This window comes from Grus americana, chromosome 15 (assembly GCF_028858705.1).
Source record: "Grus americana isolate bGruAme1 chromosome 15, bGruAme1.mat, whole genome shotgun sequence".
NCBI lineage: Eukaryota > Metazoa > Chordata > Aves > Gruiformes > Gruidae > Grus > Grus americana.
In genome coordinates, this window is record NC_072866.1 from 17,677,284 (window position 1) to 17,692,689 (window position 15,406).

The window sequence follows — 15,406 nt, forward strand, 5'->3', positions numbered from 1 at the left end:
AATAGCAAGGCATTTCCCTTGGAATACGGGCTGCAGAGAGTCTGGGGTGAAAACAGACAATACCTGCGCACCCAGGTAGGAAGAGTTAGCTAGGACACCCATGTGCCTCATGCAGCATTTAAGACTTTCCACCATGCCATCAAATGCAGCAAAGAAAACCTGCACTAAAGAATGTTACGTGTAAAAGAGTTTGTAATAAGATACTTAATAATGTGATGCCTTTTACAGTCTTTTACCAAGTTCACTATGATTTGTATTACATAGTGTGTTGGGTTTGCGTGGCAGGGTTTTGGTGGCGGGGGGGCTACAGAGGTGGCTTCTGTGAGAAGCTGCTAGAAGCTCCCCCTGTGTCTGACAGAGCCAATGCCAGCCGGCTCTAAGACGGGCCCGCCGCTGGCCAAGGCCAAGCCAATCAGCGCCTCTGTGATAACATATTTAAGAAGAAGAAAAACACTTGGAGAGAGAGCTTTTGCAGCCGGAGAGAGGAGTGAGAAGATGTGAGAAACTCTGCAGACACCAAGGTCAGTGCAGATGGAGGGGGAGGAGGAGCTCCAGGCGCCGGAGCAGAGATCCCCCTGCAGCCCGTGGTGAAGGCCATGGTGAAGCAGGCTGTCCCCCTGCAGCCCATGGAGGAAGGATGAGGGGGTGTAGCGATTCCACCTGCAGCCCGTGGAGGACCCCATGCCGGAGCAGGGGGAGGCACCTGAAGGAGGCTGCGGCCCGTGGGAAGCCCACGCTGGAGCAAGTTCCAGGCCGGACCGGTGGACCCGTGAAGAGGGGAGCCCACGCCAGGGCAGGTTTGCTGGCAGGACTTGTGACCCCGTGGGGGACCCCACGCTGGAGCAGTTTGCTCCTGAAGGTCTGCACCCCGTGAGAGGGACTCCATGCTGGAGCAGGGGAACGATGAGAGGAGTCCTCCCCCTAAGGACGAAGAAGCAGCAGAAACACCGTGAGATGAACTGACCGTAACCCCCACTCCCCGTCCCCCTGTGCTGCTGAGGGGGGGGAAGGTTGAAGCCGGGAGTGAAGTTGAGCCCGGGAAGATGGGAGGGGTGGGGGGAGGTGTTTTGAGAGTTGATTTTATTTTCTCATTCCTCTACTCTGTTTTGCCTAGTAATAAATTAGATGAATTCCCTCTCTAAGTTTGGCCTGTTTTGCTCGTGACGATAATTAGTGAGTGATCTCTCCCTGTCCTTATCCCGACCTACAAGCATTTCGTTATGCCTTTTCTCCCCTGTTTAGTGAATGAGGGGAGTGAGAGAGCGGCTCTGGTGGGCACCTGGCCTCCAGCCAGGCTCAACCCACCACAGTCTTTTTTGGCGCCCAACGTGGGGCAGGAGAAAATCGAGATAAGGACAGTAATTGGAAGAGGTAACGAGCAAAACATTGACTGAACTTAGCTTGAGAGTGAAATAGTGGTGAAGGGACGAGAGGTGGATTCTGTGTGTATTGTCCACTCTTGTTTGGTGTTGTGATAGTGTTGCTTTGATTCTGGTGGGGGGAATACTTTTTTCTTTTCCTTGTTGATGTGATTAGTGTGTGTAGTTTTTGTGTTGAATGTATATTTTAATAATTCTTAAATATGTGATTCACAGAGGCGGGGGGTGGAATGTGTTGGGTTTGCGTGGCAAGGTTTTGGTGGCGGGGGGGCTACAGAGGTGGCTTCTGTGAGAAGCTGCTAGAAGCTCCCCCTGTGTCTGACAGAGCCAATGCCAGCCGGCTCCAAGACGGGCCCGCCGCTGGCCAAGGCCAAGCCAATCAGCGCCTCTGTGATAACATATTTAAGAAGAAGAAAAACACTTGGAGAGAGAGCTTTTGCAGCCGGAGAGAGGAGTGAGAAGATGTAAGAAACTCTGCAGACACCAAGGTCAGTGAGGAAGGAGGGGGAGGAGGAGCTCCAGGCGCCGGAGCAGAGATCCCCCTGCAGCCCGTGGTGAAGGCCATGGTGAAGCAGGCTGTCCCCCTGCAGCCCATGGAGGAAGGATGAGGGGGTGTAGCGATTCCACCTGCAGCCCGTGGAGGACCCCACACCGGAGCAGGTGGAGGCACCTGAAGGAGGCTGCGGCCCGTGGGAAGCCCACGCTGGAGCAAGTTCCAGGCCGGACCGGTGGACCCGTGAAGAGGGGAGCCCACGCCAGGGCAGGTTTGCTGGCAGGACTTGTGACCCCGTGGGGGACCCCACGCTGGAGCAGTTTGCTCCTGAAGGTCTGCACCCCGTGAGAGGGACTCCATGCTGGAGCAGGGGAACGATGAGAGGAGTCCTCCCCCTGAGGATGAAGAGGCGGCAGAAACACTGTGAGATGAACTGACCGTAACCCCCACTCCCCGTCCCCCTGTGCCGCTGAGGGGGGGAAGGTTGAAGCCAGGAGTGAAGTTGAGCCCGGGAAGATGGGAGGGGTGGGGGGAAGTGTTTTAAGAGTTGATTTTATTTTCTCATTCCTCTACTCTGTTTTGCCTAGTAATAAATTAGATGAATTCCCTCTCTAAGTTTGGTCTGTTTTGCTCGTGACGATAATTAGTGAGTGATCTCTCCCTGTCCTTATCCCGACCCCCAAGCATTTCGTTATGCCTTTTCTCCCCTGTTTAGTGAATGAGGGGAGTGAGAGAGCGGCTCTGGTGGGCACCTGGCCTCCAGCCAGGCTCAACCCACCACAGTCTTTTTTGGCGCCCAACGTGGGGCAGGAGAAAATCGAGATAAGGACAGTAATTGGAAGAGGTAACGAGCAAAACATTGACTGAACTTAGCTTGAGAGTGAAATAGTGGTGAAGGGACGAGAGGGTGGATTCTGTGTGTATTGTCCACTCTTGTTTGGTGTTGTGATAGTGTTGCTTTGATTCTGGTGGGGGGAATACTTTTTTCTTTTCCTTGTTGATGTGATTAGTGTGTGTAGTTTTTGTGTTGAATGTATATTTTAATAATTCTTAAATATGTGATTCACAGAGGCAGGGGGTGGAATGTGTTGGGTTTGCGTGGCAGGGTTTTGGTGGCGGGGGGGCTACAGGGGTGGCTTCTGTGAGAAGCTGCTAGAAGCTCCCCCTGTGTCTGACAGAGCCAATGCCAGCCGGCTCCAAGACGGGCCCGCCACTGGCCAAGGCCAAGCCAATCAGCGCCTCTGTGATAACATATTTAAGAAGAAGAAAAACACTTGGAGAGAGAGCTTTTGCAGCCGGAGAGAGGAGTGAGAAGATGTAAGAAACTCTGCAGACACCAAGGTCAGTGAGGAAGGAGGGGGAGGAGGAGCTCCAGGCGCCGGAGCAGAGATCCCCCTGCAGCCCGTGGTGAAGGCCATGGTGAAGCAGGCTGTCCCCCTGCAGCCCATGGAGGAAGGATGAGGGGGTGTAGAGATTCCACCCGCAGCCCGTGGAGGACCCCACGCCGGAGCAGGTGGAGGCACCTGAAGGAGGCTGCGGCCCGTGGGAAGCCCACGCTGGAGCAAGTTCCAGGCCGGACCGGTGGACCCGTGAAGAGGGGAGCCCACGCCAGGGCAGGTTTGCTGGCAGGACTTGTGACCCCGTGGGGGACCCCACGCTGGAGCAGTTTGCTCCTGAAGGTCTGCACCCCATGAGAGGGACTCCATGCTGGAGCAGGGGAACGATGAGAGGAGTCCTCCCCCTGAGGATGAAGAAGCGGCAGAAACACCGTGTGATGGAGTGACCGTAACCCCCACTCCCCGTCCCCCTGTGCCGCTGAGGGGGGGAAGGTTGAAGCCGGGAGTGAAGTTGAGCCCGGGAAGATGGGAGGGGTGGGGGGAAGTGTTTTAAGAGTTGATTTTATTTTCTCATTCCTCTACTCTGTTTTGCCTAGTGATAAATTAGATGAATTCCCTCTCTAAGTTTGGTCTGTTTTGCTCGTGACGATAATTAGTGAGTGATCTCTCCCTGTCCTTATCCCGACCTACAAGCATTTCGTTATGCCTTTTCTCCCCTGTTTAGTGAATGAGGGGAGTGAGAGAGCGGCTCTGGTGGGCACCTGGCCTCCAGCCAGGCTCAACCCACCACAGTCTTTTTTGGCGCCCAACGTGGGGCAGGAGAAAATCGAGATAAGGACAGTAATTGGAAGAGGTAACGAGCAAAACATTGACTGAACTTAGCTTGGGAGTGAAATAGTGGTGAAGGGACGAGAGGGTGGATTCTGTGTGTATTGTCCACTCTTGTTTGGTGTTGTGATAGTGTTGCTTTGATTCTGGTGGGGGGAATTCTTTTTTCTTTTCCTTGTTGATGTGATTAGTGTGTGTAGCTTTTGTGTTGAATGTATATTTTAATAATTCTTAAATATGTGATTCACAGAGGCGGGGGGTAGAATGTGTTGGGTTTGTGTGGCAGGGTTTTGGTGGCGGGGGGGCTACAGGGGTGGCTTCTGTGAGAAGCTGCTAGAAGCTCCCCCTGTGTCTGACAGAGCCAATGCCAGCCGGCTCTAAGACGGGCCCGCCACTGGCCAAGGCCAAGCCAATCAGCGCCTCTGTGATAACATATTTAAGAAGAAGAAAAACACTTGGAGAGAGAGCTTTTGCAGCCGGAGAGAGGAGTGAGAAGATGTAAGAAACGCTGCAGACACCAAGGTCAGTGCAGATGGAGGGGGAGGAGGAGCTCCAGGCGCCGGAGCAGGGGAACGATGAGAGGAGTCCTCCCCCTGAGGATGAAGAAGCGGCAGAAACACCGTGAGATGAACTGACCATAACCCCCATTCCCCGTCCCCCTGTGCCGCTGAGGGGGGGAAGGTTGAAGCCAGGAGTGAAGTTGAGCCCGGGAAGATGGGAGGGGTGGGGGGAAGTGTTTTAAGAGTTGATTTTATTTTCTCATTCCTCTACTCTGTTTTGCCTAGTGATAAATTAGATGAATTCCCTCTCTAAGTTTGGTCTGTTTTGCTTGTGACGATAATTAGTGAGTGATCTCTCCCTGTCCTTTATCTCGACCCACAAGCATTTCGTTATGCCTTTTCTCCCCTGTTTAGTGAATGAGGGGAGTGAGAGAGCGGCTCTGGTGGGCACCTGGCCCCCAGCCAGGCTCAACCCACCACACATAGGTTTAATAAGTTGTCTCAACTTGATTCTTCCACCCCACGCTTGAGTCAAGCAACTCAACGGTAGCTCAAGCCTACCAAACTAAGGCACTGGCTTGCGTGCTGGCATGCAACGGACTGGGCACAGCTGGGTTGGGGGGGGTCTCATTTTTTTATTAAAAGAAAGCAGACACTTCAGAGTCAATATTTCACAGTTCAACTGCATATTAAGTCTGTATGTAAAGACTGTAGCTTAAAGAATTACAATACTGTGAATAACACTAAGATGCATGCTATTGCTTATGGCTTTGCATGAACAAAGACCATAACAGAACTTACCATTGTTATACCCAATACTGTAGGGCTAACAAGAAAAAATGGAGCTCGAAAAATATTTTGACTTCTTTCCCAGAAAGAGTAGAAAAGGTCTGCCCAGCAGACTATCCACAGTATTAAGCCCAAAGCCTGCAATACAAAAGCGTATTTTATACATCAGTTCACACAAATCAGGCAGCACAATATATACATGAACACTAGATGTTATGCGTTAGTAGAAGGGGAGTCAAACAGATCACCTCTTTTGGGCAATTCCACAACATGCACACCAAAAAAAGAAAAAAAAAAAGGAATTTGGCTTTACATATTGGATCCCCACTAGAAGAAAAAGGTTTACTAATTTTCAGTAAATACTAATTTTTAGTACCATATAATTCAGTGTGTTATGAAGCAGAAAGCTGGTGAATCTCACTCCTGAATAACAGATTGCAGAGAAAATCTCTCCAATCCACCATGCTATTATAGTCCTTCTCAAAACTTTTCATTTATTCTACAGGAACAAAAAAAAAAAAGCAAGAAAACATTAAGTACCTCTTTTACAATAGAAGTGGAATAGAACATCTGCAGCAGCTCTAGAAATCTAAGCTGCATTTACTTAGGGAGCTGATGGGATAACAATCTTTATTATTGAAATAAAGGCCTCGAGATTGAGTTGACAAAATAGTCTTCTCCAACTGGTCTTACAAAGGATTTGCATGCTTTTTTTGATATGTCAGAGTAAATTTCAGAAAGCCTACTGATAAAAGGGCAACAGAAACACACCAAGCTTGGAAATCAAACACAAGTAGAACGAGTAACTTACAGCTGAGGTACGCACACAGGCCAAGAGTAATGCTCCACAAAAATAGTGTGCTAAAACATAGCCGGAAATACACGCAAACCTCCAGATAAGCTTAGTAAGTTCTGATTTTAAGAAGTTGCATACCGTTTTGGCTTTGTTGAGGTTTGACATTTGTATGTATCCCCTGTCATGATAACGAAGGTATAGGAAGTACACAGGGAAGCAGAGCCATAGGTAAATGCAAGGAATCCAGGCCAGGACTGTGTTCTGAAAGCACTGGGTGAAGTCTGGATTTTCTGTGTGCCATGTCAGATTCCAATCCTGGGGACAGAAAATAGAGCAAGTTAAAGAAAAAGCAAACACAAAACTGCACTATTTAAAAAAAAAAAAAAAGAAATAGCCGCTATCTCTGCCTTATTCTATACCTCTTATTGCGTATTTATACTTGTATTAAACTTGCCTCATTCTGTGATGTATCTAATTTTATTGTAGTATCATGGCTCACAAGTTTTAAACCTTCACAAGATGACAATAGTGTCACTTTTGTTCGTTACACGCAGCTACCACAACACATTACTCACTCAAATGCAATACTTTAACAGTACCTACCAGGATCTTTAACAGCATCAATCAAGGATTTTCACATTATCACTGCAGAAAACTAAGGTGACAATGCTAGCTATCTCCCATTGTAACCACCGTGCATGGATGTGTAAGTACTCAGATACACCACATTCCCGAATTCCAGTGCAGAAACGTTACCTGGCACACAGTAAAAGTGACAGCACAAGATAACATCGCTATTTGTAAAGTCATCTTGTAGCTCCTAAACTGTCCGCAGCAAACCCAGCTGAGACTTTCTGGTCATCCCTAACAACTGGGCATAGGACTAGGTAAAAGGCTCACCCTTGCAGCCTATTTCCTACTCAACAACAGAAAAACGTAAATCAATGTAATTCCACATTCTCCTGTTTCTCTCAACAGGATTCTCGAAAACAAGATAAACCACCATACAGTCAAACCAAACCTGACGCTTAGAGTAATAAAAACGCGATCGCCATTTCCCTTACTGGAAGAAGGACTATTTACAATGACAAGCTATTTAGTTAAATGAACTTTCACACCATATTTATGATTGGCTTGAGTTAGGGAAATTTTATCTTAAAATTACTGGCTTTGCTGTAAAATTATCACAAGGGACACTTCCTCTCAAGTGCTATGGATTTCTGACTCTTCAAGAGAATGATGCAATACAGAGACATCGCTGCTGCAGATGGCCTGCAGTACTCAACAGCCAAAGCACAGCTCACAGGCTTCTGTTTAAAAGCCAAGAGCAGCAGCCCCATGCCCAAAGGCTTGATAACTACAGTGTCACTTCCAGTTGCAAAGCATTTTTTCAGACAGTTGCACAGCTTACAACTCCCCAATACTGAGACGTAATGGCAGTCAGTAATCCTTCTCCTCCACAAAAGCCTGAGCTGGTCACAGAATTAAGTGCCATTAACCCCATTTTATAGATGAGGAAACAGAACCAAATGAGCCTCAGTGCCTGCCCCCCCTATTCCAACATCAGAGCTGGAAACAGAACCCACTGCTCAGAATCGCCACACTTTGATCCTTATTTGTCCCCATCTTCCACTGATTAAACGGTTTCAAACACAATTTCAAAGAGAGGAAAATAGATCTAAAGAGAAACAGAAGATATAACTTGCAAAAATTTCAACTTGAGGCTAACCAGACATTTTATCACAGAGCAGGTTTCCCCTTAAATTTGACCATTCTGTACTAAGATGTTTTGTTGGGTTTTTTTGTTTTAACTTCTTTTGAAAATGTATAAACACAAATATTTTCCTTCCCCACTTCCCTCTCAGTTTCTATCAGAATCTAAGACTTCTTTCTCGGTTAGATACAACAGACAGCATGCAGAGGTCACACAGCTGTTATTTTTCTCCTCTAGTTCCACAGCATTCTAAAAATTCTTCTCACTTTATTATTTTTTTTTTAAACTGACAAATTAAAAATTATATGATCTCTGAACTTAATAGAGCCAATTCAAGGAAATTAACACTGGCAGAGCATAAAAACGCCCGATTATGTTTTAGTGTATCTGCATAGGGGTCACGTAAGTTGTTCGTGACAAGGCAGCGGCTGTGAGACGCTGTGGGCGAGCCACATGCTTATTAAGTTCCCTGGCTGCATAACATCATCAGAAATTTCAGCTGAGTCATCCTTACATTTAGCCACCGCACAAATGTTTTCGACTTTCTAAGTCCCAGCTGCTCCGCTCTAGCACAAAAGCCAAGAAAAAGTCTCATGACTCTGCAGAACAGTTTGCAGTTCACAAATTAAGATCGTTAATATGATTATATAAGTAAATGGACAGGATGTGATCAGCTTTACAACAAACAAGAGCATTGACATGATTTTATTGAGTAAATTCTCAGAGATCTACACACTGGTTACTATCCCCTTTTCCAGTGTTTTTAAATGCTTGCTGTACAATGTATCAGGCAATTACCAGAAAGGACAGAGCAGGCAATGCACATGTCACTGGCACGTGGCTAACTGAAAGAAAGAAGTGCTGTATGCATGACTGCTATGCATATTGGCTGGAGGAAGCTAAAAACATGTGCAATCTTTCATTTGACTTTCATATTGGCAAGTTATCTGGAGGTGTTCCTGCACGAAAGGCAAGAGGGTATGATGCAACAGTACTTCCAAGTTAAGATCAGAAAGTCAGGACAAATGGGCAGTTTGGGGTAAGATTACTGCGAGAATTTAACAGCTCCAGCAGCATCAGTGTATCTTCTTTCACATTTTTCCAGGATTTGATCCAGAGGCTGTTGATATCAAACAGGAGTTTGCCCAGCTTAACACACGGTTCTTCTCTGCACAAGAGACATGGCTACACACAGGTGAGGTGCAGAAGCCCCTTCCATTTTACATTCATTTCAGGTGACAGAAGGGGAGGAAAGCATGCATGAGGACAGGCGTGGTGGTATTTTTTCCTGCCGATTCCCCAGGTGAAATTCTCTCAGGCTACGTCTACACAAGGCAGTAGCACAGACAGGAATAGAGCTGTAGACTAAATACTTGCTGCTGAGCACCCGACGTCCACACGCAATGCCTTTCACTCAGGTTCACGCCAGACGAGTGTCAGGCTCCCCTGCAGACCGACCAGACCGTCCATCAGGCACCGGAGCACGCTTCCCAGTTAACACTTGTCCAAAAGGCGTGGGGGCCGCTCCTGAGTGAACCAAGACGTAGGACAGGGCACTGCCAGGAGGTCACATCAGAAGCAGGCTCCCGCTCTGAACGGAGATGGTAATGCCCTCAGCGGGCAAAGTCAATCCATTACAAAAGAAAGGCATACGCTAAGTTCTGTGTGGAGGATGCCATAGCTTTAGGAGGCTCAATCCCAGCTGGAAAACATGTCACTCTCATCATGAATCCAACACGTATTCATATTCAAATCACCATGTTGGGTTACACAAGTCTAGACTAGTTCTGCCAGTTTAAAGTACGTGGTTCTCCTTTGCTTTATATAAACCCAGTTTCAGTCTTATTTTTTCCCAGCACAAACCAAAATTCTTTACAGATCAATGCAGAAACATTCACCGAAGCAGAACTTTGTATTTAAAAAATTAATTAGCAAATTAATGACATTTTTTCTGACTCAAGTTTCAGAAATACTATTTTAGCAAGTTCTAGTAAAGAACTAAGTTGCCCCACTTTCACATTTCAAAGATTAATAGCAATTTGCACTTTGACTGATCAGCCAACCCTTCTACTTTGCAAGAGCACATCAAATGACAGAGAGCCGAGTATCCATTGAAAGCCTACAACAAACTAGCAGCCTCCCACCAGGAAGGAGGAAGAAGAAAAAAAGGGGTTAGGTCTATAGCCATTAGAATGTATAATCTGGAGGCAGCCTTTAATGTAATCTATGACTGCAGCACCTCACAGGAGAAGAATCAGTGCAATCCTTGTTCCTTTCCTGGTAGACGTTGGGAAAGAAGAGAGCTGCTGTTGGCTTAGTTTTAGTCTAGTCCAGAAGAACCACATCTCAGGTATTAGTTTCAGGTTGGGTTGTATTCCTTTTAAAATCCCTGGACGATTTTAAATTTCACAGAATAGCAAATGGGTATTTTTAAATTTATCCAACCTATTTCTCAGTGTTCGTTTCCATCACCAGCACCGTGGCTGAAAAAAATACCGGTCCACAGTTTTTGTGACCAAAAGCACTTTTTCTCTTACGGTACAGAAAGGCTTCCTATCACCTTTGAAGTAAAACCCTCTGTCTCCAAGAAGAGCACAAAAGATGCTTGCCATTCCCCAGAATCATGTGGATCTATTCACAAGTAAACAACTTATTTAACAGCACATAAACCCTGGGAAAATAAAGAACTATATTAATTCCTGTCTAAAATTTCAGGAACAGGCAAGAACATTGGCAGGAGGACTGTAAGACAACGTTGCAAGACAAAAGCAGAGTTATTCTGCCTCTGCTGAGCGAAGGAAGGCTACAGGGAAGCTGTATGCCTGCAGTGTGCCTGACCTGAGGAACAACAGTACGTGACACTGGACAGGACCACGGGGCTGGTTGCCTCTCTCCAGGCAGCCAGGAAAGGCTGTTAAGCGAGCAGCCGCCTGTTCCCACATCATAATCCTACTTGACCCACAGCACATTTTAAAATTCTCCCTGGCAGAAACGGAGAGACCAAAAATCGCTCAGTTTCATGCCTGCTGTGCGCAAGTGTGCTAGAGATGGAGGCTGCCAACCGCACTGTTAAATCCACCTGCATGAACCAGCTGTGACTGAAGGACTTAAACACTAACATACAGCTACAGCTACATAAAGTGAAATTACAAAACCACATTGGAATCTTAGTATCACAGTCAACACTTACTCCTTCAAATGGAGTGTGACACTGACATCGGTGTGTAGCCACTACTTCGATAGCGCCCACAGAAGAACTGCCTCCTTTGTAATACCAAGATATGGTTTCTCGATCCTATTTTCCTAACAATAAAAAATGTTTTTTTGTTTAATGCAATGCTTACATTTAGTATAATGCAACTAATTAGCTCTCTCAGGCACTAACACTGTAATTGCAGCTGGCAACTTTCATTACAATAGTATCATCACTTTCTCAGTGCAATATGAAGTTTCACAATCTGGCAGCTCTAGTTATCATATAAAAAAACTCCCCAGCATAGTACCTATAAACCCATGAGGTGACTCAACCATTCTCCCTCAGATGCCATCGGCCTTTAGCCTACACTATCTAGGCCAGCAAATTTCCTGCCTGCCTCCCCCCAGACAGAAGATGTGCCTGATCCGGCTGAGCCTACAGCCTCAGAAGAGCTACTGGCATCAGTGGACGACGACGGGGCGAGTGGTGCAGAAAAGGAACTCTTACTTTAAGGCTGCTTTAAAGGATCTCCGGCCTTGCTTTAAAAGTCCCTGATACCACCATTCTCCATCAAAATCAATGGTAAAAACAGGGGCACTGTTAACCATACTGAGAATTAAGGAAAACAATGAACTACAAAGTGATACAGATTTTACAACAGGTTAGGAGGTCTGCTTTCAAGTAACAATAAACAGGGATCCTAAAATTTTTAAATCATTTATATAAAGAAGATTTAGGGGGGGGAAATATCAGTAAGCATTTCTAGCAACCAGGAAATACCCCTAATTTCTTATAATGTTTTCTATTAGAAATGGCTTTAGCAAGACTAAGTTCTCAAGAGTAATGCCTTACATAATGCAGATTTGATGTGTTAACACAGCCAAGAAAAAGCCTCTACTTTTGAATACCTGGTCCTGAACTTAAATCAGGTGTCTGCACCTCCTTGCCCAAACATCGGTATGCCCTAATGTTCACCAAGAGCTGAAATCCTTTGTTATAGACAGCACAGCTGAAACCATGTGTAAAACACCAAGAACAAAACATGCTTTACCTTTGTTTCCCTTTAGCCTAAAATAAGAAGCTGATACTAACAAGTTGCCAGGGAAAGGAGCACCTGCAGCTGTGGAATTTACCAGAGCCATCTCTGTAATCCAAGGAGCTAAAAGCCACTGAACTACGGCTATTTTTTGTGTCAGGGAAACGTATGACAGACTGTGTCAGCACTTGCAAAATTAAAGCGTTTAGCCTCTTTCTACAGAGGTAGCATTTCCCTACTGTGCCATGTACCAACATGTACAGGTACTGTGAGACAACATTTGGCCACATGACAACAAAATATTTACTATTCACTGTTTCAAAATCAAAAGGATGAGTTTTGCCCTTCTGTGAAGCTTGTCACTGAAATTGCTCTTACTTAAAAGGATACAGGAAAAAGATTCCTGCTATCATCTCCTTTTTGCACCAAACCCAGGACTTCTGCTTAATAATGCAACAGCCTGTATATCGAGTTCAAATCACTGGGAGAAGTTTGAACACACCTGGGTAATAATTTTACAAAGGGACTAAGATAACAGCTTAAGTTAGGATAAACTGTATCCGAAGCTACCACAGATGCAAACAGTTAGAAAACAGCAATGCACGGAATTCTGACGCTATTAAAAGTAAGTAAAAGGTCAGTACGCGGCAGTAGGCTTTTTAGAGATGTGACCCAGAATGACTTCAGCGCAACCTGGGATAACCTTCACTTCGTCCCAGTATAGCACAGTGTTTCAATGTAAACTGCATTGTAATTGCATGGAACAGCACAAGTTATTCAGATGTTTTGCTGCATATTTTTTTCCTCATTTAACTTTCTGAGCAACCTTGAACTGACAGCTGTAAAATGACAGGGCATCTGTTAAGGAAATCCCCATCAGCAACAGAATATCAGGCTTCATTTTCCTGTATTTCCCCTAAATGGATCTATTCTGGATTAAGAGATATAAATTTAATGTCTAATATAAGTTTAATTTCTGTGCAAATTTAGACTCTTGGTCACATGACCAACAAAAATGTTTTACAGGTTTAAACGAGAGAAAGCTGACAAGCCTCTGGCGTCCATCGCTAAAAAACCCAGCACAACCAAACCATGAGAATCAGGCAATCAGCTGTTTATTATAATAAAGGAATCATCTTGTGTAAAGGTCCTTCTGTTTAACACGCTGCTGCTGCTCCTCCTCCATTCCAAATGCTGTCCACATATGTATGACCTTCCTGTGTCAACAAATGTAAGTAGTTTTCTGATCTGCATACTCTTTTAAACTCTTAATATCTAGCTGGTCACAAATGCATTCATTTGCATGTATTCAGCCTAAACTCATAACTCTTATCAAGCCCACTCAGCACCACTCTCACAGCACCTCAAACTCCCTCCCTAGCTCTGCTGCAAACACGCTGAAAAAGCACTAAAGATATATTTTAGACTGCAAAAAGCTGCAGGGCTCCAAGAGACGTGCTAATTTACCGCTTTTCTAATGCAGGAAAGCATAAGCCACAGAACTTCAGAACATGAAATTACTCCTTACATAAAAACTCTGGTTTTCCTTCAGAAGTCTATTTCAGGAAAAGTATCGGTGTCCCAGTGTCCTCATAAACAATATAAGCATAGCAGCTGTTTACCTCACACAGTATCACTTCACAAATTGTCAGCTAATCATTATAATGTATTAAAGAATATTATTTTGTTTTTCCTAATATAATCCTACCAAGCCGCATTATAGTCTTAGAAGATCCTAACATGTCTGCAACCAGCTGAGAGGGGCTGATGGATCTCCCCTGGCTACAATGTTAACCCAAATACAAAACAGAATGTCTTTGGACAAACACTCAGGACAATACGTTTATTAAAGCAGACAAAACATGCCCAAAAGCCTCAGACAGAGCTCTACACAACAGCAAAGGAAGCAGAGCCCAATCCCACCAAGCTGGCCCCTGGATTTTGTGCACAAGCTCTGCCTCACCTTTTCTCATCCATTCTGTTTATCTCCTGTAGGTTGGTTCCATATGAAGAAGTGCTAAACCTGGAACGATGTTTGGATGCAATTTCTTTACTGACAGAGAAGAGGCTCCACAAAAGCTTTCTGCACCAACAGGGAAGAAACAGGCCTGGGTTTACACAGGCAGACACAACTTGAATCATTACAGGATTTGAGTTTTCAAAACAAAACAGGAGATGAAAACACGCTTTTCTCCTAGAAGTGAATGAAATTACTTGCTTTCAATCCTTCCTCCACAACCAAAAGCCCAACTAGAAAAATGTAGGGGAAAAAAATTCCACTGAGTGCCCACTGAGATAAAAAAGAATTAGAGCTAACCTTATCTAAATTCATTTTAAAATACACAATGTCTTTGCCTGTGAAGGACACAATAGGAGCTTATATAAATATAATCCATTTCTCTCACATTCCTTAAGTGTAAACAAGAAGCTCAAAAGTTTCAGATTTTATTTGACATACAAGCATCTTCTAATGAATGAATAACTGAGACTTCCTGTAAAAGCTGGCAGAGCCCTCAGGCCCTCGGGCAGGGACTGTAAGGAACTGGTTAGTTTGAACTCACTACTTCTTTCATATCTCCCACTTCGTTTTCAAAAAAGCCCTATTGGGGGTTAGCCTTGAAAAGTCAAAGTACAACAAAAGCTTTTAACCTCTTCCTCTAGCAATTTCAAACATGAAACAACTTCTCTAAATGCGATACTGCATAGTTTACAAGCTCTGACAAACTGAAACTACCCGAAAATTTGATTCAGAAGAAAGGAAAACCAGCAGACTATTTCAAAATGTAGCTGCACTGAGACCCGCAGTTGTGCGAGTGTGCGTACATCCAGACAGCTAGGTCAGCAGGCCAGAGCGTACAGTAGGTTCTAGATCTGCCAGACACTTATCCTGCTCACCCAGAATGACAGAGTTCCTCACCCCACTTTACTTGCTATTACTAAATAGTAACTTTATCTTACACAGCTGTACCTTTCTTTATATTATGGATGGGATACTCACTCTGAGATACTCAGTGATGTTAGAGAAAGCAAGAATGAAACAGTATCCTTCCAAAAAGGGAGTCTGGTTCACAGGAAGCAAGAAACAGTTAGATTCTATAAGCAAATCTGATTGCAGTGAAGTTAATAAGCTGAGTGGGGGCACAGAGATAAATTAAACAGTGAGGGGAAAAAAAAAAAGAATGAAGAAGATAGCAAACCTGCTTGGGCTGTTGACCTTTCAGAGTATTAAATAAAACCAATCTGTTTAATTCTCAGACAAGAGCTTTCAACAATAACATTCCTTGGGTACCAAACAAGAAAAATCCTGGCCAGCAAAGCTTTAAGAAGATTAGCATCAA

General features: G+C 44.9%; 1 protein-coding gene across 6 annotated transcripts in view; it reads right to left on the bottom strand.

Moving 5' to 3' along the window:
* The window catches only part of LOC129213033 (multidrug resistance-associated protein 1), a 61,209-nt gene that overhangs the window by 41,965 nt on the left and 3,838 nt on the right, over positions 1-15,406 (bottom strand). For 5 of the 6 annotated variants that reach the window (XM_054842336.1, XM_054842335.1, XM_054842338.1 and 2 more), the window contains exons 2-3: positions 6,261-6,437; positions 5,339-5,464 (exon numbers count right to left, since the gene is read on the bottom strand). In XM_054842336.1, coding sequence (XP_054698311.1) covers positions 5,339-5,464; positions 6,261-6,287 — 153 coding nt within the window. In that variant the 5' untranslated portion in view covers positions 6,288-6,437. Of the gene's footprint in view, positions 1-5,338; positions 5,465-6,260; positions 6,438-6,725; positions 8,049-15,406 lie in introns of those variants that run through there. The other variant, XM_054842334.1, reaches the window with a different exon arrangement.